Below are 25830 nucleotides of genomic sequence, written 5' to 3'. Positions count from 1 at the left end.
AGGCCTTTATAATCACAGAGCATACAGAGAAAAGTACTAAACTGAATCAATTTCAGCTTTCATTTTCCATGATGTATATTGTATTAATAATTAAATTTCATTATCTGTATCTTTACCACACAGGTGTAGATACTGTAGGTTCAGTGAATGCTTACATTGCACTGATTAGAATATACTGGACATTCAAAGCTAAGATTCAGCGCACTGTGTTAGAGGCTGGGATTTGATGAATTCATCATATATACAACCTTTGATCATCATTTATGTCCAGTTGAGAATGAATCTGTGCACTCACATATTAAATGAACTGAAATCAGTAGTGTGATCTCCAGTCTTGATATAAGGAATGAGAGAAATGACAGCTGTTATTTTAATCAGCCTGTCTCAGTTGTTTTAACTCTAAGTACCACAGAGTAATGTGGTAACATCTGGACTGACGAGTTTACTGTCAGCATTTTAATCGCTAGTTTAAAGGCTGTAGGTTGCAGCCATTGCTCTAACACTGTATAAATGTAACAGGGCTCAGTGCTGGTTCTAACAGTCTGAGCTGCTTCCAGCTTTATTTGTGAAGAGCACAGCAGCTTACAAAACACGTAGCGAGCTCGTACAGCTGCGACGTAAAACTTTCATTAGCTAAGATGACCTTAAAATAACGGGCTACGTGCGGTGATGCTAGCGTTAGCCACGTTAGCACCTTACCTTCAACAGGTGGTCAGACTGTGTAGACGGGCACTCAGTCAGAGGTTGGCTCTCCGTTTCGCTGCAGGGTCCCTTCATTGTGTTGAGCCGAGTGTAAATCCCGACGCTGAACGGCCTTTGTACAAGCACACACGCTTCGTAGCAGCAGGCGAAACTATGAGCTAGAAAAATCCAGGCTGGCAGACAGCCTGTGTCTGACCAACCAATCAGAGAGCTCCTTACATCCCACGGTGTGGCTAATTTGAATAGCCTCCAGCAAGTTGTTAATCGAAGAGCTAATCCAGCAGCTAATCCAGGAGCGAACAGGAAAGGAAATGGATTTTCAACTGCAGTTTATTAAATTGCAGGTGGAAAAAGGATTTTGACCTGCAGTTTATTAAATTGCAAGTGGAAAAAGGATTTTGAACTGCAGTTTATTAAATTGCAAGTGGAAAAAAGGATTTTGACCTGCAGTTTATTAAATTGCAAGTGGAAAAAGGATTTTGAACTGCAGTTTATTAAATTGCAAGTGGAAAAAGGATTTTGACCTGCAGTTTATTAAATTGCAGGTGGAAAAGGATTTTGAACTGCAGTTTATTAAATTGCAAGTGGAAAAGGATTTTGAACTGCAGTTTATTAAATTGCAGGTGGAAAAAGGATTTTGAACTGCAGTTTATTAAATTGCAACTGAAAAAGGATTTTAAAATGTAGTTTATTAAAGTGCAATTGGAAAAGTTTTTTGAAATGCAAGTGGAAAAAGGATTTTGAAATGCAGTTTATTAAATTGGAATTCAAAAATGAATTTACAATTGCAGAATTTATTCTACAATTCATTATTAAAGCACAGAAATTTTTATTTCGATGCGCGTGGCTCTTGTGGTCCTCCATAGGTTCTTACAAAATTTGACATTGCCCCCTATTTTCAGGGGCTCAAAATTAATTGGAGAAACTAGCATAATTTAAAATATAAGGATTATTTTAATACTTGGATGAAAATCCTTTGCAGTCAGTGGCTGTGTGAAGCCTACAGCCCATGAACATCACCAAATGTGATGTTTCCTCCTGTAAGATGCTCTGCTAGACCTTTGCTGCAGCAATCTTCCACTGCTGCTTATTTGTGGGTCTCTCTGCCTTCAGAAGAACCAAAAAGCATGCTTTATCGGGTTGAGATCAGCCCAAGAGCTTCTGCCTTGAAAGCTCTTCAGTCAGACCTGTGGAATGCTATCTGGTCCGTTTTGCAGATTTTGGCTGAATCAGACTAGAGAGTGTTGCATGTATCATTAGCAGCTATGCAAGCCCATACTATAATGTAGCCTCCACCATGTTTGACAGGTGTTGTGGTGTGCTTTCTGTTATTAGCATTTTCATTCCTTCTCCACCATTTTTTTCTTTTCATAATCATAGATACAGTTTACAGAGTGATCTTGGTTTCACATGTCTAAAGTTGTGGTTTCAGCCCAGGACAGGCTTAGAGAATTCTACAGTCATCTGCTTTAGTTGCCTTCTGTGGTCTTTCAGGGATTTGAATGTTGCTGAGTGGGCAGGTGCACTTCTTCTTTGTAGAAATGTACTAGATTGTTAATTTAGCCACTTCTTAAGTTTTTTTCCTTTGTCTCTGATGGGTTTGTTTGTCTTATTCAACCCAATGTTAGCCCAAAATCTCTTTGGACCTCGTTCGAAGAATTCCAGTGTAAAGCTACAGATACAAGTTCAACTTTTTTTTACCTGCTTAATTTGTCATGGAATAAAAATAATAATAATTATTATTATTATATCATTTGGCCATTAAAGCTGAAAGTCTTTGCTTCAATCACATCTTGACTATTGGATTTACACGTTATAATATAATGTTTTGGTATTTCACAAAAAAGAGGGTGTATACTGTATCTCACTGTCAAGAAAGTTGGTAATAATCTACTTTAAACGTTATGTTAAAAAATAAAATAAAATAAATAAGTAAAACACACTACCACACTGCACGGGATATTGATCTTCAATTACTGCAGTCACTTTCTCTAGTTAAGGCTGCGCTCACAGTTGGTGTTGAGCACATTTCAGTTAGTGTTTGTAAGTTCCTGTTGGTTTAGGAATTCACATTCTGCATGCTTCAGATGTTTAGTGACAACAGGAAATTGCAGATCCAGAGAAGCATCTTGTCGAGTAAAAGGTAATTTACCAGTCCAAAAGCAGGCTTACATATGTCGGGCAGGTGGCAGAGGCAAGCACACAGTTGGGAACTGGCAGGTAAACAACAGGTAATGGGCAAAAATGACTGTGACAGAATGGGAGCAGTGATGATCTGGTGTACTGGCAGTAAAAATCTGTTCTCAATTAGGGAGCTGATGTGGCAACGAGGGGCAACTTAGCAGACAGGGCAGTAGTAGGTTGATCTCAGTATGAGGGAAGGCAACAACAGAAGCCCAAACTCCTTAAAAGAGAGGCAGTGTGAGACTCACAAGAGCAAGAGGGTGTAGCCAGCACAACACGTTCCAAACAAGGGAATAGTCCTGTCTCTACAGCTAGTCGAATATCTCTCTTTTTTTATTACTTCTACACATCTCTGCCTGTTTCAACTTGTACTTTTCCTCTCATTCTTCCTGCCTCTTCCTTCTCTTTGTCTCTTTTTTACACTGCCCACTCTCCTCCTCCTCAACTCCCAGAGGCACTGTCCTCAGAATTACCCAGATTCTTCATTAAAGAGCTCAAGCTGAAACCATCAAATTACTATTGAGAAAGAGAGAATACAGCGAGCGAGGAGGGCACTTGAGGGGAAAAATCTGTTTTTCACTGTTTCCCTCCTATCTCTTTCTCCATTGCTGAAATTCACACAGATTCTCACAGAGGTGCCTTCTCATACTCTGAAGGTAAAGATACATAGTTTCCAAAGCGCTCCCACCCTTCTTCTCTCCCGATCTTTGCAAGCCCCATTCCCTCCATCCTTCTCCTTCTCTGCCTATACACCACCCTCTCTCTCTCAGGTTAAGTGTTAATGGGGTTCTATAGCTCTCTGATGTTATTGCTTCATTTAGTTTTGGCAGAATGAGCCTTTAGAGCCAATTCATTCTCTCCTGTTCTCATTTAACCTTGGGGATGGTAGGACAGCATGCCCATTACTAGACTTCTCTTCTCTTCTCTTCTCTTCTCTTCTCCTTTTCTGTATTTTCGCCATCATTTGGTTTCCCCTTCTCCTTGAATTTCCATATCCTGCGATATGAGCAAATCAAAACACTTCTTTCTTAATATCATGTGGTCATGATGCAGGAGATTGGATAAAACTCTTCACATACTGTAGGTGCTTAGCTATCTTTTAGTCTTTTCATGACAGCTGGACACACACCTAAATCAGGAGCCTTTTACATTATAAAGTGTGTGCTAGGTTTCTGTGGCCCGATTCACATTTGCATGCACAGTCTAATGCATAACACATGGATACAAGATGACTACTGCAGTGCTGCGATGATGAATATTTAGTTAGCACCCCTATGATATACACAAAAGAAGTGCATGCAAGGGCATTCAATTCAAAGACAGGAAGGAATTGTTTTAGGTAGATTTTCCATTAATAGTGTAGGCATTAAATTCAAAAATGCCCTGCAGGCTTAAAAAAAATCAGACATACACTGAAGCTAGTAGGCAAAGAGAAAAAAAACACTCCACTGGTTTTCTGTCATTAAAATGGTATGCTTCTGCATCTTCCTGACGGGATGAACAGCATAGCACTTTTAAGGGCTCAGGTTAAAAATGTTAAACATTTATCATAGGAGAACTGTGATTCTAATGCTTTCTATAGTTCAGTAGTTGCATAGCAACAGTAAGGGGCAGGCACAGCCTTTCCCACTGGTTCCTGTTCAGAGTTGGTATCTGGAAAGGATGCACCTGGCAGTCCAAGCTGAAAAAAAGTATAAGTAAGGGGCAAAACACTGAGTAGTCTCGGACTTTAACCATCAGTCTTCATCAGCTGCATCCCAGGTCTCATCACAATGGCACGATTTATACTGGAGAAGCACATTCAAGGGGAGCGTGTTGATCAGGGTTTATGGTAATGCTGTCACAGACAATCTTTTATTCCCCAGCCCTGTCAATGCCCGCTTTACATCACCGGCTGTGTCACTCACCAGGTGTTTCACATATTCCTAGTATAACTATATCTTCAAAGTATCTTAAGATCTTTTATGGTATAAGTAGGGAGGAGCTTCGCTCACCTCATTGTCTCCACGACAACCAAAGGAAGTGCTTTATCAAGCAGAAATCCAATTCTGTCGCCTCATTGGCTAGAAGCCATAGACGGATAGAAGGAAGACATGCAGCAGCCAATTAGAGAGAGATAGAGAGGGTGGTAGAGAGAGAGAGAAAGAGAGAAAAGCGGGAGAGATAGCTAGTGAAAAGAGAGCGACAGAGAGATGGATGTTTGCATGAACACCAACCAATTAGAAGAGAGGGGAAATATGTGGAGTTTTCAGCTTCATCTATCATAACCACAAACTGAGCACACTAAAAGTGAAAAGGAACACACACATAAACACTGACCCTCACATTCCCACTAATGAGGTTCCAGTCGAAGCCGACTTCAGTGCAGCATTCATAGATGCATAAACGTAAGTGCATGCATGGACTCAGTGCAATGTGCTTATGGCTTAGCTGTGTTTAATGCTGTGTGAACAGTGCTGATGTGTCATTAGGGCATTCTGTAAAGGACATATACAACGAGATAGAACAAGTTTAATGGAATACTCTTTATAGAGTACATTTGAGAATGAGGTATTTTCTGAACCCTACCTACAGCAAACTAAGCAAGCCACCAAAAGGCGTTATTTGTAGCGTTTCTGCATATCGATGCCCTTGTTGTCCTCAGCCTTCAAACTTTTTGTATCTGCTTGTTGGCCTGATTAATAGTTATTTCAACTACTTGGGATAGAAGTAATGTTTAAACCCACTCACTATACCAATTATTTGGTAGTATACTCTCATCATTCACTTTTTTTGACTGTAAGCACTATAAAAATTGGAGGCACACACACACAGAAATATAGTGTGAAAGACAATACAGTAATGACAGCTCCCAGCTTACTTCATGAGCTATCAATCTGTGAATGTTGTGTGTGGAGCACTGCAACTACGATTTCATTTTCACTCGTTTCTGGCATGCACTGAACAAGTGAAACCCACTCACTTTGAATTCTCTATGCACATTTGGATGTGTTTCTTTGCGGTGCCTAGTAAGTTTCAAGATTTTTCTCTTTTTATCTGAAACCTGCTGTGGAAAGCTTTTGGTAATCTCTGATCATTCAACTCAAAATCAAAATATATCTATAAAGCACTCCCATTATTTTTCCACCATTTGCATTTGATAGACCCGCACTTGTTGCTGTCAAATTAATCGTCTCCAGTGCCCAGTACCACATCGTCTATACTTTCAACACTGCAGAAGAATGGCATCCATACATTAGTGTAGGTGCAAAAGAAAAAGGAAAAAAAACCTTTTTCCATAAAGTTTGTAAGCTCTTGAACAGTGTTTCACTTACGGAAAGTCATGCAGCTATGTCAGCAACCATTTGCGACTTTAAAACTGCACAACATGACTTTTAAGTATTGTGATTATCATGATTATCCTTGTAAAAGCACGATCTGATGTTGTCTTTCTATAAAATCTGTACAAACAGTCACATAAACGCGGCTGTTACTTCTCAGATTTGCTGCTGTGCTGAGAACCTGCTTTGAGTTCATGAGAATACGGCGATAAGTGTGTGTGAATATGGCGACTGTGTAATCAGAGCAATAGATACAGTAATCTCCACAAAGCCTGTGCCTGTCTGTTTCTGTGTGTCTGTGTGCATGCTTTCCAGAGAGATTTTAACAGGTTTGTAGGTAATGCTTTAATCCAATCTGCTGCCTCACATACTGATAAGACTGAGTCAGCACCTTGAGCAGTGGGCAGATTGTTGCTTCATCTTTGTATACACTCTTGCTTATTTCATTTCCGGTGAAATCGGGTGATGGTGCTGCTACGCTTTGCCAGTTTTTTTTGGTATATTTTGGTATGTCTACATTAGTTGTTGTCAGTCAAAAGATAACTTTACTTGCTTGTGGCAGAAGAGGTAAAGCAAGTATTAAATGGCAAAAAATGAGCCCCATAAACTAAAAAAATCAGGGGATAGCCACTTTTTATGCTCTCTCCCTTTTCATAAATTCGTAAGCTAAAGTTGCATAAAGAATGAACTGTATCCATTCAACATGCACAGTAGTGGTGTCATGTTTCTGGTGTTTAAATTGTGTAGTGAAGGGAAAAAGAGGACTGTATTGATGACGTCTTACCTAAACGTAATAAATATACAGAGTTTTTGAGCGTGCCGATGTGCATGCAAATATGCTTAGTGCTAACATAGCAGCATACAGGAAAATAAGACCTGCACGATGCATTCGGGTGCCTTTGAAGTGCTCCAGCAGAATATTCATTCTGGAAATCTGGAAATTCCTCACAAGGAGAGAAAAAGAGCAGGGCGGAGGCAGATTGAGGTTTCAGTCTTCCCCTGAGGGTCAAGTCAGAATTTTAGTTTGAAATATTCCACCACTGTACTTTGCTAGCATCAAAGATGTGCTCATTATTACCCCCATTTCCTCTCTTCCTCTGTCCTCTCCTCTTCCATCTGCCTCCATCTTCTTCATTCTCTCTATCAACCCTCCCCCCATTCTCTCTTCTCTTTTGCCAAATGTGCTTCTCTCTGGTCTTAGATGAAACAGAAAGTGTTGGTTTAATAATTCCCGATCAGAGTTTTGAGCTGTGTGCTGCTACTCACTGCTTCAAGTGTACAGCAGAGGTGTTACTTTCGTCTTCCCTCTTCATCGTGCGATACTGAATGAAATCATGCATCATTGTGTGATGCATGAATGAATTCTAATGATTCATATACAGTATGCTCAGGTATAACTCAGAGACAGAGATGACTTTGATGTGATCACAGGTAAAAGTCTTAACATGACAAGATATGATATGCAACCTTTTGTAGCATGATTTAGCTCACGCTAGTTTTAGGACAGCTACAAGAGTGTAGATTCAATTTTTTAATGCAATTTGTCAAAAAATGCAATTATAACCAGATCAAGATCAAATCCACCATTTTCAAAATGAATGTGGAATTTTTTGAGCTCAGTGCGATGACCTCCAAACCGATTCTTGTTTAGCCAGAATCAATAACCACGTTCCTTATTGAGTGCTGAGATTTCTGAACTTTGCTTCTTTTTCTTCTTATTATTGTTGATTGAGTAGCCCTGATTTAAAAAAATAAAGTTATATATTACTGCTTGACTTGTGTTGGAATAATAACTCACATGTATGTGAATATGCTTGTTTTTTTTTTTCATGCATGTCAACTTTAGGTCATCCAGATCAACTTTGAAGAGTTTGACTTAGAGATTGCCTATGATACTCTAACTATTGGAGATGGAGGGGAGGTTGGAGATCCTACGACTATTCTACAGGTGTAAGTATTATACTATAAACTGACATACTTTTGCACTTGCTTTCCACATATCCAGAGATCAGTGTATATTACAGTACTTTTTTGTAATTTTAAGTGAGCAGTGGTCGTCCAGGCTTTCTGAAGCTATCCCTGAAGAAATTACATGAAAGCTTGGCTAAGACAGTTCAGGCTTTGCTGAGGAATACAGTTGCTCATGCCAAATATTTGCTTCCTGTTTGTACCTTGTGTACTGCATTCCCATGTATGTTTGCACATGTTTCAATAAATCACTGCACCTAGTTCCCATTTTACTAGTAAAATATAAAAAGATGAAGGGTTACTTAAAATCTTTCCACAATATATCTATATTACACATACCTGCATCATTTCTCAAACAATAGCAGAATGGTGGTAGTTGTTGTCTTTAATATTGTGTAACTATAACCTGAAAAAAATATGAAAAATAGTTGGAGAGGCAAGTAAATATCACTGATATGTAGAGATACAGAGACCAGCTATGCAAATAAGCAGCAGTGCTCTGTGAGAATAATCAATGAGAAAGGTACTTTTTGTCTTGTACTTCTTGTAATTCTGGGCTTGATGCAAAGCATCAGCATCCATCTAACTCAGAAATGTCTATCTCTTTGGCATAAAATAATTTGATCATAAAACAGAAATCAGCATTGTCTACCACTGTTCTTGAATTTGTAAAATGTAGTGCCCACAAAGATAACAGTGCCAGACCTTTTACAAAGTGTGTGATTATGGTTCACTTTGTAGATGGTCATTGTTAGCTTTTGCTTATAAACGGCACTGGCACTCTGAAAAAAGGTTGCATAGCATCAGACTATTCAAAGCAATTTGCCATACTCAGGCAGGATTCTGCAAAACCAAAGCAAAGCACTGAACTCCAGTGCAGTATGTTCCAGCAATTTGTTCACACTCAGGGAATCACTTGAGAATTTGATTATAGCTATGATTGCAATGATGAAAATGATACTTTTTTATAGTAGTAATTATGGTGACAGTGATTTAATAGCAGTGTGTTTTGTGCTCCAGCCTATCAGGTAGCTTTGTTCCTGACCTGATAGTCAGCATGACCCACCAGATGTGGCTCCACCTACAGTCAGACGAGAGCGTCGGCTCCATCGGCTTTAAAATCAACTATAAAGGTAAGTAATGAGCATGTGTTTGTTTTTGTAGGAGAGAAAAAGAGAAGGAAAGTGTGTGAATTAGATGCATTTAAATAACTTGTGAAGACATTTTCAAACTTGTCAGACTATGTGTTTGTATACCAAGGATGAGATGGCAAAAAACTGTTTATTTTGTATTGGTAATGTTGAGCACACCTGCACATCAAACAGTAAAACACAGGGTGGCACCATCTTTAATCACATGTTGTTGGTCACAAAAAAAATATGAAGATGATATCAAGTTGATAAACTAGTAACCATTATAAATCTGTGGGTTGTACATTTTGTCCTGGCATTGCTCTTTTTATGTCTCAATAACATTTTGCATTGGATATCTTGCATGTAACACAGTGTGACTTTGCAAGTAATTTTGATATCTCATCACTTGCATCGACTCTATCACTGCTAGATATTACCTGTCTATATCTGTCTGATTCTACTTATTTGATATACACATCTAATGTACTTGGATTTCGTTCTTATAGGTTTCCCCTAATTTTAAATGCATTTTATTTTTGCCTTTCTAGGCACTAACTAATGATTCTAAGTGTTCAATCTTAGAAAACTGACTTGTATGACTGAACAAAGGAATAACAGTGTATTTTGCGATTGAAATTTAAATTCATTGGCAATAAATCATAAAATTTCTCACTCATTCAGTACACCATTCAGTACTGCTCAGTAGCTTATGTGTTGATAAACTAAAAGATACTAATGAGGGGATCTTAAATCAGTCGACAGATGACTTGTGTCTTTGTGGATGGCTTCAAAAGTAGCCTGAGTGCTTCTTAGCCCTCAACATTATCGTCCACATTTTGAGGGTGTTATAGTCTGAGGATGATCCCAGCATCTCGTCCATATCAGGTTAGATTTCTGTGGGAGTTTTGTCTTAATTTTTCACTACGCTATGCAACGGAAATTTTATTTCTGTCAAAATTCCAAAAAAGTTGAAAAGTTCGGTTTCTTGAGGTCTCTCATTGTTAATCCCTTTAAGCAATGACTTATCTTGATCAAACAGAACATCTTTGTAGATGCATTGGTCTGCTTTAAAAATACATGCTTGTCTAGCAACATATGACCTTCATCTTAATATCAGTTAGGAACAAAGTGTTTTTCTGTTCTGTCGAATCAGCTCCTGCCATACTAAAAATATTAACCTTTCCAAAATTTCCTGTGTGATGGATGTAGTTTTCATTTGATCACAGTACATGAAACATAGAGAAGGGAGCTTTGCTGCAGAAATGAACTTTGTGTACCTCATTTGGGTGTCATCATCTGCGGATTTATTGTCATAATGAGGTCACAGTGCTGAGTCTGGTAATGCAGCAAGTTCCAAAAGGGGTGTGACAATGACACTTGTTTTGATATATCTCTGCCCTTTATGCTCCTTGAGTTTCATTGTGAAGTTCAAATGATATACTGAAAACACAGTGATTAAAAAGACATAACATCAAAATGATTAAAATAGAAAATAATGAAATACTGCAGGTCTGTGTTTCTTAAAGTAACTCTGCAAATAACAAATGTATTGGTGGCAATTTTTTAAGCAAATGCGCAGGTAATGTTAAAAGTTTAAAAACTAACTTGAAATAATATCACCTTTATGAAGGACATAAGGTTCCTGTCTCAATGATAATTGTGCATATGCCCATTCATTTCTCCTGAGTGATTTCCCCATAGAGATCAATAGAAAAGCTAATGGAGAGAGCCACCATCTAAATGCACCCATGCTTATAATATTGCTTCATTGCATTGGCATAAGAGCTGGGTTTTCTTTCTTAATCTGTACCCAGTAGTACACAGCAAGTTTATTCTGCACAATACATGGAAGACCAGTGCAGTGTTGTTAGAGCGTATTCACTGTCAAAAGCCATACATTTGTATTTAGATGTTACAAGGTTTTGTTATTTTCTGCCACAATAAGCTTATCACAGCTGTGCTGGCTTTAAAGTTGTGTTTATGTTCTTTGAAAAGCAATAAGAGACTGTGTGCGCTGTGGGGACCATACCACCCAGTGTAAGGTTTATGCCACTGCTACTACAAATTAAAAGTCCTCATAATTATCAAAATCATTTTTATGTTTCTGTATTGGTTAATTCACCAGTGTGCACAAGCTCTTTAATCAAAGTAGTATTTTTAATGCTAAAATATAATTAATGGTGTTATCCATGAATTTTCAAATTTACTGTTTTATAAAAAAGCTGAAAGAAATAATGAAGCTTGTTATTATTTTTTTGATTGAGATGCAAAATTACAGTTATTTACTGCCATTCATTAACAGAAGAATTGGTTTTAGTGGTTGAGTTTTATGCTTGATTAATTTCTGACTTCTCATTGAAGTCCAGTGCGTTAGCTCAAATTTGGGTATAAAGCACAAAATCAGTTTGTTATTTGTCTAATAAATGATATAATCTTAGTTTTAAGGATTTTTTCTTAATATTTGTGGGGGGTTTTGGGGGGTCTTTGTTAAACACTGTATATGTAGCTATTTAGTCACTTTGTTGTTAACAAGGGAGTGATGCCAGTTCAGCTTTTAAATGCAAATAAATACTTAAAAAAATTGCATAAATGTAGAATTTAAGGAATCCTCAGCATATTATGTAAGAAAGGACTGCTTGCTGTTCAATATCTACTGTCCTGTTATTACACTTTTAAGTGTGCCTCCTTTACATCTACATCATACTTATATAAATGTGTTTGACATTCTTAGATTGTCAAAACCTACAAAAAAGTACTTTAAATATGACTCTTTTTTTTTTTGCTCAAACCCCCAAACCATTCAAAGTGCCAGTTCTCAGTACAAGATAAATGTGTTTGTCTCAGAGTGCCGGCTCCATCACCCACAAGATTTAATAAAAAGGTGGGTACTTGCCTGAGATGTATGTGTGTTTTATTTATCTATTTTTATTTTTCGAGAAAGAAAAAAAAGGGGCACCCTGTGTTTGTAGAGTACATAGACATATCCCATAGACCTTGGCTATGAAATATAAACATTATCAGTAACTCCAGCCTTTCTGTAAAGCCACACTAACAATGCGTGTGTGTGGGTGTGGGTTTCTGTTAGTGTGTATGTGTGTTAGACAGGTCCTCCATCAGTAAGCCAACGAAGCTCTACTAGCAAGTCACTCACCCCTCTCGCTCCTCACATTCTCCCTCTCTTCCCCTTCTCCCTCTGTCTCATTTTTCCTTATTAGCCATCTATCTATCCACCATCCTCTCATTCCCTTCTTTCTGAAATCACAACATTTTCTCTGTCAGTTGTTCTCTAATGCACTGTTGTTTGGTTTCTCCTCCTTTCTGCTCTTTTTGCTTCTCCCATTTCCTGTATCAAACATCCCTTTTCTGTTCTGTTGTCTGTCAAATGACCAGCCCTGCATCTTTTTTTCTTTTGCACTCTTTCCCTCCCTGTCTGTCTCTGTGTTTCTGCTTTTCTCTTTCTCATGGTCCTGTGTCCCTCTCTTTTTCTTGTCACCATTCATCTATTATTAAAGCCAAGGTCACCGACCTGGGAACACTTTGACTCCACTCCTGCTGCAGAGCATACAAATCACACACACGTACAAACTCACACACACAGCTGAGTTCCCATCACTTCACACCACTATTGGACATTGTATTTACTTACATAAACCCCTGGAGACTGACACTAACCATTACTCCATTTTACTCTACTCTAACCTTAAACCAAGTGCTCAACCTAAAATTTTATGATTTACCTAACCTCACCTTACTTTTTGCAAGTCCCCCCAGCATGACAGTGGGAACGTAGTTATGTCCCCCACATTTAGAAGTTAAGCCTGACTTTACACCAGTCTTTCAGTCAATTATAAACTATGGCGTGTCACAACTATTGATTTAAGGCAGCATTGCGACATTATCGACAGTGTTCACATTAACGTTTCAATGAGTTTCTGTCTACTCTGTGGATATATACATTTATCATGAGCTTATGCTGTGTATCTGTCTTCACAGTCCATAATGAGGTGTCAGTGAGGGTTGAGGATATAATGTATTGGCATATCTATGTATTTGTTTCAGTAGGGTTATTGATACACAGTCATGGTAAAAAGAAAGCTCACAATCGTTCAATCCAAGGTTTTACATACAAGGAAAAAAATTCATCAGGTCCTCACCAAGATATAAAATGCTGACATATATTACACCATGTTATTATTTATTTAACATTGCTTTAACAGTGTTCTTCAGTTCTTTGACGTTTGTGGGCATTTGTTTATGCACAGCTCTCTTAAGGTCCCAACCCGGCATTTTAATCATGTTGAGATCTGGACTTTAACTGAGCCATTGCAACGTATTGATTCTTTTCATTTTCAGATGTTATGTTGTAGATTTGCTGCTGTGCTTGGGATCATTGTGTTGTTCATAACCTGGTTTTGGCAGCGCTTTAGCTGTCAGATAGATGGTTTCACGTTTAACTCTCGATAATTTGGTATAGCAAGGAATTTGTGGTCAATGATTGCAAGGTCCTCAAGTCCTGTGACTGCAAAACAAGCGCAAATCATCACCCCTACACCACGGTGCTTGATAGTTGATGAGGAGTTTGTGCTGATATGCTGTGTGCAACTTGGCAAACCTAAGCGGTGCTGCCATTTTCTTTCTAGAGAGAGGCTTTCTAACTTCCAAACAAGCCATATTTGTTCAGTCTTTTTCTAATTGTACTCTCACGAACTTTAAGATTTACCATCCTAGGCCTGTAAAGTCTTAGATGCTTTACATTTTTGGCAATTTCTCTGAGCGCTGCACAATCTGACCTTGGGGTGAATTTGCTGGGACATTCACTCCCAGAAAGATTGGCAATTATCTGCAATGTTTTCTACTTCTCAGTATTCTTTCTCATTGTGGAATGATAGACTTCAAATCATTTGGAAATGCCCTCATAACCCTTCCTAGTTTAATTGGCAGCAACAGTTGCTTCCAAAAGATCAATGTGGCTCAGGCATTCCTCTTTTCCATTTTGCTCCAGAATACCAAACTGCCAAACTTCAGCTCTTGTAGAGGTGCACATACTTGCTTATGATCAGTTAATTGCATTATTAATGTCTACACATCCAAGTTAGAGAGAGTTGTGTCTGAAAAATATCTGGAATTCATAGTGTGAACATATAAACCTGCTACAGTAATGCTATAAAGTCAGTAAATATGATTATCATACACATTGGAAGCTATTTTTAGAATTCTTTATGTATTCATTTACTATATTCATGTACAAAAATTGCCAAAAGTATTCATTCACCCATGCAAATCATTGAATTGACTTGTTCCAATCACTTCCATGGCCACAGGTGTGTAAAATCAAGCACCTGCTCATGCAGACAGCTTCCACAAACATTTGTGAAAGAATAGGCCGCTCTCAGGAGCTCAATGAACTCCACTGTGGTACCATGATAGGATACCACCTGTGCAACAAGTCCAGTCATGAAATTTCCTCACTACTAATTATTCCAAAGTCAACTGTTAGTGGTCTTATAACAAAGTCAAAGTGACTGGAAACAGCAGCAAGTCAGCCATAAAGCTGAAGGCTACATAAAATCACAGAGTGGGAGCAGATGCGGAGGCGCGTAGACCTCCAAACTTCACATGGCTCTCAAATCAGCTCAAGAACATTGCATAGAGAGCTTCATTGAATGGGTTTCCGTGGCTGAGGAGCTGCATCCAAGCTGTACATCATCAAGCACAATGCAAAGCATTGGGTTAAGGCTCTTAGTTCCAGTTAAAGGAACTCTTAATGTGCCCTTAATGCTTGAGCATTAAGACATTTTGGACTATTTTATGCTCCCAATTTTATGGGAACAGTTGGCTTCTTCCTGTTGCAACATGATTGCAGTGCAAAAAGCAAGGTCCATAAAGACATGGATGAGTGAGTTTGGTGTGGAAGAACTTGACTGGCCTGCACAGAGTCCTGACCTCAACATGACAGAACATCTTTTGATGAATTAGAGCACAGATTGCAAGCCAGGCCTTTTGCCAACATCAACATCAATAATACACCTTTGGAAGAATGGTTAAAAGTTCCCATAAATACAGTCCTACACCTTGTGAAAAGCCATGAGTTGAAGATGTTATACCTGCAAAGGGTGGGGCAAAATCACATTAAACCTTAAACTCTGTGGATTAAAAATGGGATGTCACTCAAGTTCATTAGTTTCAGCAGTATAGTGTTCTTGCTGTTGTTTAGCGTTTCTGTTTTTCTTCTTTTTGGTGGATAGGACTGATGAATAAATCATATTGTTTCAACTGTTTGACTAATATTGAAAATATGAATATGTGTTCTTTTCCAAATAGAATTACCACAACACAGAAGAAAAAACTGTACTGAATTTTCTTCTTGGCTTTATGAGATGGAGTTTTTGAATAAAGTCCATCTTTACTATCCAATTGTTTTAGCAAAAACAGCGAAAAAAAGCAAAAAGAAAAGACAGTTTTGGTGTGAGGCTATGGGTATCAGTGTGGGGGAATTAAACTAATAATTTTGGCAGAAAAGCCTTGTAAGATTCTTTGTATGACTGCAGAGGGGCTTCACCATTCAAGCATCACCACCACTTCATCTTAGTTTTGAGCTTTTAAGTACTGAGTGAGATTTGAGAGTACCAACATTGCTTTCTATAATTTAAACCCACCAGCTGCCAATTGGATTGATGCAGCAGTCAACACGCCACACAGAGGATACCCTCTGGTCTGCTTTGGAGTACTCGCTGATTCTTACCATTTGAAAAAAGTTATTGGCTCTTGCTCGCCTTCAAGGAGTGTTTTGATAAGGAATGCGACTATTAAATTGATTACCAGGTGTGTTATGCCTTTGTAATTGCCAGTATTCACTTCTAACAACCAATTCTGAGCCAAGAAAAACTCTGATTTGGACTGTGTATTAATTTTGAGCAAGTAATCTGTATTACCAGTTTTGTCATATAGTATGTGTCCATAAACACAGTACAGAAATCTGTGTGTATGGATTTTTTTAATGTATGGTGGCCTCAAAAGAACAAAAAGTGCAAATATTTGAATCATTTTTCTGACTTTTTCATACAAACACATCTGAATGGTGATTTTGAGAATTAGTTTCCAGCGATGAGTCATTCCCCCCAGCTCCAGCTTTTTTAAGTGCATCATTCTCGCATTATCCCATCATCCTGTGTTATATAATGCCGATCTAGCAGACTTGAGAAGTGCAGCATAAACATCAAGTGCCTGCTTCGTGGCCAGCTGAAAAAAGGGTGAAATGGTGTTAATCTCATGACAAATGTTTTTTTTTCCTCTACTGTAGTTAGGTGTTGCCAGGTTTATCGCAGTGCGCTATTAGCTTATCTGCTATTGCTGCACAGGAAAGACTAAAATCATCAATTTATACGCTGATATTCCCATACTTGACTTTGAGTGTACAGGCTGCTGTTTTTCTGCTCTATTCTGCCTTAAACACGATCCCATCACTGAGCCATAATTTCAGCTGTTACTTCTGAGATTTTTATTTTAGCTTTTTCATCTGCTCTTTATGGTTTTTAATATGTGATGTGCTTTATTGGAGGGAAGGATGTCAAGGTGGATTTTTATGGGACAATGACCCTTGATTCGTCGGATCCTTAATGTATGTGTGTGCTGAGAGAGACAGAGAGACAGCAATGTATGGCTGTCAGTGATGAATTCATCTCTGTCTGTGGTTGTGCTTCCATGCATTTTTAAGTGTGACAGCAGGTTTGTCTAATACACTACTCTTTACCTCTATCTATAATACATTTCCTGTGTTAACCCTGCCATGCTTTGTCTATCATTTGTCCAGTCCTCTTCATCTTTTTCTCTTCAGCTTGGAGCAGTCTGGGTTTTTTTCTCTGTGCAACCTGGATAGATGCATGAGAATTGTTTATGGACTAATCAGATTGCACGGTTATTCTAAATCACAGGTGTCGAAGTCCAGGCCTCGAGGGCCGGTGTCCTGCAGGTTTTGGATGTGACCTTGATCCAACACAGCTGATTCAAATGGCTAAATTACCTCCTCAACATGTCTTGTAGTTCTCCAGAGGCCTGGTAATGAACTACTCATTTGATTCAGGTGTGTTCACCCAGGGTGTTATCTAAAACCTGCAGGACACCGGCCCTCGAGGCCTGGACTTCGACACCCCTGTTCTAAATGGAGAGTGAGAAAGAGGGAGGGACTTTGCAATGATGACAGATAAACCGAATTATCTTATGGATATTATTTACTGGTGGACACAGTATTTCTAAGAATAACAAAAGCCACACTGGATCTTGCAGAGCCTGTGGTATTTCAATTCCACTGTACATAGTTCAGGTATTGAGAAGGACCCTCTTGATCATAGCGGATGAAGCAGCATTCATTGAGAGCGGCAGAGGGACCATAAAATACAAATTCATGAAATATTTATTACATAACCAGAAATGTGGTTCAATTTTACAGTGGGTAAGCTGAGTATTGGGGTAGTGAGTCAAAGCTAGATGCATTTTTTACTTTTTTCTTTTTTGTAAGCGTGTGCGTTCCCGAGGTAACTCGTGAAGGGCAGGGCTTACCTAATCACAACTCTGTAAAGCGTATTTCATTTTCTATTCATGAATTATTGACTCATGTAATCTTCAGTCCAGGCAGTGGTGTTGAAATGCTATATATGCTGATCAGTCCATCCAAATTTACAAGGCATTTAATTGTTTCTCACATTAAGACTTAATAAATTATATATATTTCAAATTAGACATGGCATTGGGTAACTGAGCAGGCACAATGAGTGAAGAGTTGTTTTGCTCAATGGTGGTTTCAGACGTCAGTTTCCCAGTCCACGGGATTCTCTAAATGCTAAGTTAGAATAAACAGACGCAGACTGATTTCGCAATGTTTGCTTACAAGATGTAATTTTGGCCCTCGCTGGTCATGAAGTAACTCATTGAGGAGGAGCTCCAGATGGTTTTTAGAGCTCATTAAGCTCTTTGCTTTTACTTTAAACAGAAGCGAGATTTAGAAAACGGTGCTTTAACTTTACTTAAGTATACACTCGGCAGCCTTGGTTTGCACTTCTGGTTTGATTTGATACTGTGTACCTGGCGGCTGTTGCACGTTCACTTTTATTTTAGTTGTTCAGATTTGTTCTTTTAGACTTTGTGGGATGATGTTTCCAGATGGAGAGAAGTAACCTAAACATCTCTAAAGTATTATTGACAAAAATGCCTCTGCAATATGTGTAACATGTGTCTCGTTCTGTGGTCTGTATTTTTTTTTCTACATAGATGATTGCAGGAATCTTTCTGAAGCTCACTGATGATCATTACAAGGTCATGAGGCAGGATGTGGGTGGGTTGCCGAGGCGTTTTTACAGCGGGCTGAAGTGATACATTTCTGCACCATAATGTGTCAAGATCAAAGAATGCACCCCAGTTGTTATTTGTCATCCTGAAGTCCAATTTAGTGAGATTTACTGGTATTTGAAAGTTACACAATTGAATAGAAAACATTTTGGGCACTTTGTGTAACAAGCACTGACAGAGATTGTGTGTTTTAATGAGAACAGAAAATTGATGTCTTTCTTATACACATCTCCCATCGAATCAATCCTCAAAAGCTCCTCGGTGGCCTGGTTTGGAACCTGAGAGAGGCAGAAAAGAATGTCAGTATTGTGAGTGTAATAAATGAGATCATTTTTATTCAACAGAGCATCCTCGCTGATGTCTACAGTGTGAACAAGTCAATTTGAGCCACTCCCTTTAGGTCACAGAATCAGACAAGTACAAGCTAATTAGACGGGCTGAATTTCTCATTTCTTCTTCACATTGCAAACCTGTTTGAGAGTACTAATAGACTTTCCACTCAATACCTCTTTTTTTCCGTTGCTATAAGAGCTGCCTTAGATTATTATTTGTTGTGGTTTAATGGGTTTAATGCTCTTATTTTGTGACCTCTGTTATAGCAGAACAGCGGCAGCCTCCAGTTGAAAGAAACAGTTTGCAGCATATAGCAGAGATTAGACTATGCATATGATACATTACGCATTCATTCACCATTAGCAACAAAGCCTTAAAGCGCATTTTACAGTTGTCACAAAAGAGAAACAGCCAATAAAGTTTTTCCCTCAGTCTCATTATCCCTTCCAAAATCTATTACCTTATTCTTTCAGATATGGAATAGGTAGTGTATTTTGCACACTACCCTTTTATGTGTGCCTGTGTGTCTGTACGTGCCTGTATTTACCAAAGAAGATGAAAACCACCTGCTTAATACTGTGTAGGTCATACTTGTCACACCTAAATGGGTCTGACCCACAAGGTCATGGATACAGGACCTCGAGGGATGGGTCTCGTGTTCTTACAGAACCTGGGTAACACCTATGGATCTTTTTTATGGTGTTTTGCTGGCTGCAGGCATGTGTTTAGATGGGAGTTACTTGTACAGTTAACATCAACCTACAGTAAATGCCTGGACGAAAGGTTTCATCAGTGTTATTCACTCTTTTTTTGCCACTGGTTTTATTGTTGTACCTCATCAGGGTATGTATTCTTGTGGACAATATGGCGTGAATTGGAATTTAGCTAAATGTGCAATCCAGACATAATGTAGAAGTTACATATTCACTCACACTCTTAGATACTCTTTGAGGAGTCTAATCCCCTTTGTGAATCTGTCAGCCTTGTTGTTACAAACACAATAGGATTATATGTGTGTGTGTGTGTGTGTGTGTGTGTGTGTGTGTGTGTGTGTGTGTGTGTGTGTGTGTGTGTGTGTGTGTGTGTGTGTGTGGATGCATCAGTGTGTATGATGCAAAGGAAGACACTGACTGCATATGGGTGATTGGGTTTGTTTAAGTCTCTGTGTGTTGCATGCATGTACTGTACTGTGTGTGTGTGTGTGTGTGAGTGCATGTGAGGAAGAAAAGCAGTAGCAATACAGGAATGTTCCGACAGCGTGCCGCTTTCTCTCCAAAGTAATTTGTTCTCAATTCCTTCGCTATGTGTCTGTGCATCTGTGTGTGTGTGTTCACGTGCAAGCAAGTGTGTTAGGCAGGCTGTGATTGGTTGAGTCTGTGGGTCTCATAAAGACGATGTCATGATGGAAATTAATGCAATACATCACGAACACGCACTCAAGCACGCACACCGAGACACACATTCGCAGCAACAGTGAAACACACAGAAACGCGCACACACTCAAAAACACACACACACCTTTGCTTTGTGCCATGGGCCACTCCTGTAAATAATGCTGAAAACAGGAAAGCAGAGCAGGGGATTAAAAGAGAGGAAGGCTGGGAAAATAGAAAGTATGTTTCCTGATATCCCGTATACAACATATTATAAAGAGTTATGGTGACACAGTGGAGCCTTTATGTAGAATCAGAAGAAGGATCTGTCCAACCTTATGGTCAGAGTCAATGTTAAAAAAAAGATGTGTCATGAATACTTGCAAACTCAGGGGAAGGAGGAAACAGAAAGAGAGGGATACAGAATTTGCTCCAGGCTACATGAACTGAGAAGCAGACGCATTTCAGAAATTCGCCTGACTCAGCAAAACAAGAGCCAATCACCTTCAAGTAAGACTAGATTCAGTTGGCAGTGTGTTTCTCTTCAAAATGGACGATGAGCTCTTGTAGCATGACATAGTGTTGCACAACACAGTAAGATAACCACGGAGGATTTGAGACTGATAGCACTGCATGGTTGCACAAATGTTGTTAAGGCCAGACTCTGGGAAGAAACACTCGGTGTGCTGGCTGTCAAAAACAGTTAATTTATAATTTAGCTAAAGTGACGAAACTGAAGTAACAGGTGTAAAGCTGAGTTGCAGATATAAGGTATAAAGTTTACAGTGTCTTGTCACCCTTGAGTTTCTTCATAACACCAAAAGCTACTTCAAAAGTACCATCCACGTGACCCAAGGTGTCCTCTACTGCAGCGGTCTCCAACCGTTTTTGTGCCACTGACCGGTTTATGTCAACAACAAAAAACCAGTACCGGTACCAAAAAAAAGAAGATTTATTCATAACACACGCAAAAAGACCCAGGGAAACTGAGTTAACGATAAAAACGATTAAAAAACAACGATAAAAACCAATAAAAAACCCCAAAACCATAAATTTCACACCCTCGCCTCAACTCTCGCGGCCCGGTACCAAACGACTCTGGTCCGTGGCCCGGGGGTTGGGGACCGCTGCTCTACTGCTGTCAAATTGTACAGTCATGGGTTACTGCAAGATTTTGTAAAAAAACAAATGATGATAGAAGCATTACAAAATTGATATTTAAATAATGCCAATAAGAGTCAAGTAATGATTGTAAACAAGTAGCTAGTTTCACCAAATTTCCCAACACTTTGACCAAGTTTGGCAACCTCTGTGACTGCAGTACTCACAAATTGTCTCTATAAAGTTGTTTTCTATTGCTGGGCTGTATGTAGTGAGCACTTTATGTCAGTCCCAGCTCTTTCTTCAGTTTTCCTTTGGTATGTGCTACTCTTTTTCTTCTTTTCATGCTGAATGAGCAAATTACTTTGTTATGTTTCATCTACTTGGCAGCTGGATTTTTTGCCATTTTTCATGTTATCTTTTTATGGGTTGTCTTTTCACAGTGACTGAAGTATATAGCATATGATCTTAATGGTTTAGGTTAGGATTCCTGTCAACATGGACTGTTTATAGCCGTCTTTGGGGACCATGCTGCTGTTCATGTCTTCCTTTGAATCTGTGTCATTCCAGAAATAGACAAAGAGAGTTGTGGAGACCCTGGAACTCCTCTCTATGGAATAAGAGAAGGTGACAACTTTTCAAATGGAGGAATCCTGAGATTTGAATGCCAGTTTGGGTTTGAGCTGATTGGAGAAAAAACTATCTCCTGCCAAGACAACAATCAATGGTCTGCAAATATCCCTATATGCATATGTAAGTGGTAAAATTATTTGTAATTGATTTTCAGGTATATGACAGCATTGGATTGAACTAAAAAAATGTGGCATGTGCACTGCTGTGATGTTGATAAATTTCAGTCTGACCTGTCACTGAGGCGACAGTACAGAGTTTATTATGGCCTGGGGCGCATGATGACCGATGACGCTGTGGAGATGAATATTTAACAGAAAATTTCTCTCCCTGTATGCCTTTCCCCTCCCTCATATGCTTTCTGAAAATTTTCTGTCTCTCTGTCTGTTACTGTCTGTGATTTTGTAATTCTCTTCCTCCCACAGTCCCCTGCATGTCCAACTTCACTGCTCCCTCAGGAACCGTCCTCTCACCGGATTACCCAGAAGGCTATGGGAACAACATGAACTGTGTTTGGCTCATCCAATCAGATCCGGGCTCCAGAATACACTTGGCATTTAATGACTTTGACCTTGAGGCACCTTATGATTCCCTAACAGTGAAAGATGGCGAGACAAATGATGCCACCGTCATTGGGAGGTTCTCTGGAGCTGAGAGTCCCTCCCATCTGACGTCTAATACCAACACACTGAGGCTGGAGTTTCAGGCTGATCACTCTATGTCAGGAAGAGGATTTAATATCACATACAGTAGTATGTATTCCATCCTCCTTTTTAGGCCTAAATCTAGGCAAATGAGCAACTTTGTTTTCTCTGCTACAAATAGAATTATCATAAAATGCTTTACATGATCGAAATCCAAGTTAAGCTTGAAATCTGAAATTTAATTTATAGCCATATATTTTTTTAATTTGCAATGATAGAACCCCAAAAAGACTGAAATAAAGGCACTGTTAATTTTGAAGCAATATAGTGTTATATATATATATGATTGCACTTTACACAGTACTCTGCAGAACTCTTGAGCCACCGCTCATTTCATTATATTTTGCTTCCAAGGAGTCAGACTTTCTTGTAAAGTGATCTTTTAAAGTGATCTTGAGCATTAGTTCCCTAGGCTTTCTGAAGGTCTTTCAAGGTTTTCCTTTGGACAATAGGCTGTTTCTTTCATTCATTTTCACTCCCGTCCTTGTACTTGGCCATTATCAGAGGAATGTTACTTGAGACTGACCGATAAATAACTCAAGCATAAAAAAGCACTAACTCAAAGGATGAACCGACGTAACGCAAACCTCATGGTTTGGGGCTTCATTTCATCCAGTGATGTTGGGGATCTTATCAAAATTGATGGTATTATGAATGCAGAAAAGCACCATAACCATGCAGTACCATCTGGAAATGATCTGAACACCTGTAACAGCTTCATTTGACACCATGACAGTGATCCCAAATACAATCCCAATGCAGTAAAACAATACCTGGAAAAACAAAAACAGACAGTGGAACTCTATCAGTCATGGATCGGCCTCCCCAAAGACCTGACCTAAAAATTGTTGAAGCATTGTGGCATCATCTTGACAGAGAACAGAACAAAAAGCAGCCAACATCCAAAGAAGAGCCTTGAATGTCCTTCAAGAAGCCTAGAAAACTATTTTTACACACTACTTAAAGAAATGAGAAGAAAACAGAGTTGTGTTGGTGATCATACCAAATTTTGACTTCCAGGCCCATTAGGATTGTACAAACAAGTGTGGTTTTGCTTTATATGCTACACTTGGATGCATGTTTGCACTTTTCAGTAAATCACTGTACCTATTCCCTATTTTCCTAGCAACATAAATGAGGGGTAGCTCAAGACATCTGCAAAGAGCTCCATGTAAAATTTGGCATAACTTCTAACCAAGATGTTGAAAACCATGTAGTAAATATTTCAGTTTGATTTAGATAAAGCTCTTTTAATTCACTACCAACTACACGTTTCAGTAGTGCTGAAGACAACGGGTTATAGAAGAGAGGTCCTGTGATTATTATAGCAGCTAAGAAAAGAGGTGTAGGTTGCAGAACAAAGAAGTAGCAAAGGCAAGAGAAGCTTTAAAGGAACATTTTTGGGCAAACATTTTTGTTTGTTGTCAAACGTAGACTCAGATGACAAGATAGATACCATTTTCATCTCTGTGCGTCCAGTACATAGAGAGGTCCAGGATGTATTTAGGCTTGAAAGACTTGAAAAAAGAGGAAACAGTTAGCCTATTTCCGTCAAAAGTGAAAAAAAATTCATCTTCCAAAAATTCATAAATGGTCTTTTTTTAAACATCATATCGTGCCTCTTTAACCTGCATTAGAATAGACATTAGAATTTTAGCTCCGTCTCCCTTACATTGTTGTCATCTGTGCAAATCTTTGGAACTGATCAAAATCTATGTGATGCGTTGTTGACTAGCTTATAAGACATCAGGATACAGCATACACACCAAATAGGATCTTGCCCCCGCTTGCAGTCTTTGAGCTAATTTAGGCAAAACACGTCTGGATACCGGGCAACAGAAATGGAAATTGATATTGATCTTTGCATCAGACTGCGTTTGACGGCAAACATATTTGCCAAAGTGTTCTGTCCACGAGTTTTCTCACACTCTATCTGTGATGTGTCATCTCACATCATTTTGTGTATATAACTTTATTTTTTTCTATGAGTGCATCTTTAATTCTTTATCAACTAAAAACACCAAACTGCTTCAACTGGCAAAACATGAGCATTCATAGGCTGGACTTTGCACAGGGTTCCAATATGATGAGCCGGACCCTTATAGTTTTATCAGGAGCAGATGCATACAAAGCATCAAACAAACATACTGTATTATGAGCAATGATCATATGTGCAAACACCATGATGGGAGCATAAAACAGACAAGAGATTTTTTAGATATTTTGCTGGCAAGGACCGAACAGCAGAAGACTTCAAGTAGCAGCATATAGATCTGTATCATCACTTCTGAAATATTTCATCAAAATGATGAGCAAAACATAGCCTGTGAATGGCTGTAAAGTATAGGTCTCATATTCTTTAATAACATTTCTCGTGTGTGTGTCTGTCTCTCTATGTGAAGCGCTAGTCTCCAATATCTCCCTCATCATATCTGTGTCTCCTTGTAACTTTTTTACCACAGCATTTGGCCATAATGAGTGCCCAGACCCTGGCATTCCCATCAACGCTCGCCGCTTTGGTGATAGCTTCCAGCTTGGCAGCTCCATCTCTGTGGTTTGTGAGGACGGTTTTATCAAAACCCAAGGAACTGAGACCATCTCCTGTCAGTTAGAAAGAGGAAAAGTCATGTGGAGTGGGCCTATTCCTAAATGTGAAGGTAAATATTGGCTGGATTGCTGCTTAAACTATTAACTAGGGAACAATATGCTATCCAAGATCTCATCATTAATGCTGTAAAAACTCTGTGGAGGCAGAAATTATATCCTGTCAGTTCAACAGAAGGAAAAATATGGAGGTGGCCAGTTAACTTAAACACCGAGGGAAATAACTGTTAATAAACTGCTGCCACACACATAGCTAATAGCTTACCAATATTCTGTCTGTAGTAGTACTTGGCAATTTAAAATCCTCTCTGTGTGGAAGGAGTGCAGCAGAGATGACCGGTAACTCAATGTGAAAGTAAAGGCACTGGGCACTATGTGAATGTGTTAAACAGAACTGTGACAAAGTTCTTCAAATGTCAAGTAAAGTCGTGGCGCA

At 38.9% G+C, this 25830-nt stretch overlaps 1 protein-coding gene across 1 annotated transcript in view; it reads left to right on the top strand.

The window, feature by feature from the left end:
* LOC116322741 (CUB and sushi domain-containing protein 3-like) overlaps positions 1–25830 on the top strand; it is a 374565-nt gene that overhangs the window by 255807 nt on the left and 92928 nt on the right. The window contains exons 11-15 of the mRNA XM_039605961.1: positions 8053–8156; positions 9195–9307; positions 22027–22209; positions 22512–22838; positions 25253–25447. Of these exons, the coding sequence (XP_039461895.1) occupies positions 8053–8156; positions 9195–9307; positions 22027–22209; positions 22512–22838; positions 25253–25447 (922 nt within the window). The remainder of the gene's footprint in view (positions 1–8052; positions 8157–9194; positions 9308–22026; positions 22210–22511; positions 22839–25252; positions 25448–25830) is intronic.

Source organism: Oreochromis aureus, linkage group 22 (assembly GCF_013358895.1).
Source record: "Oreochromis aureus strain Israel breed Guangdong linkage group 22, ZZ_aureus, whole genome shotgun sequence".
Taxonomy (NCBI): domain Eukaryota; kingdom Metazoa; phylum Chordata; class Actinopteri; order Cichliformes; family Cichlidae; genus Oreochromis; species Oreochromis aureus.
This window is presented reverse-complemented; position numbering and strand designations above follow the sequence as displayed.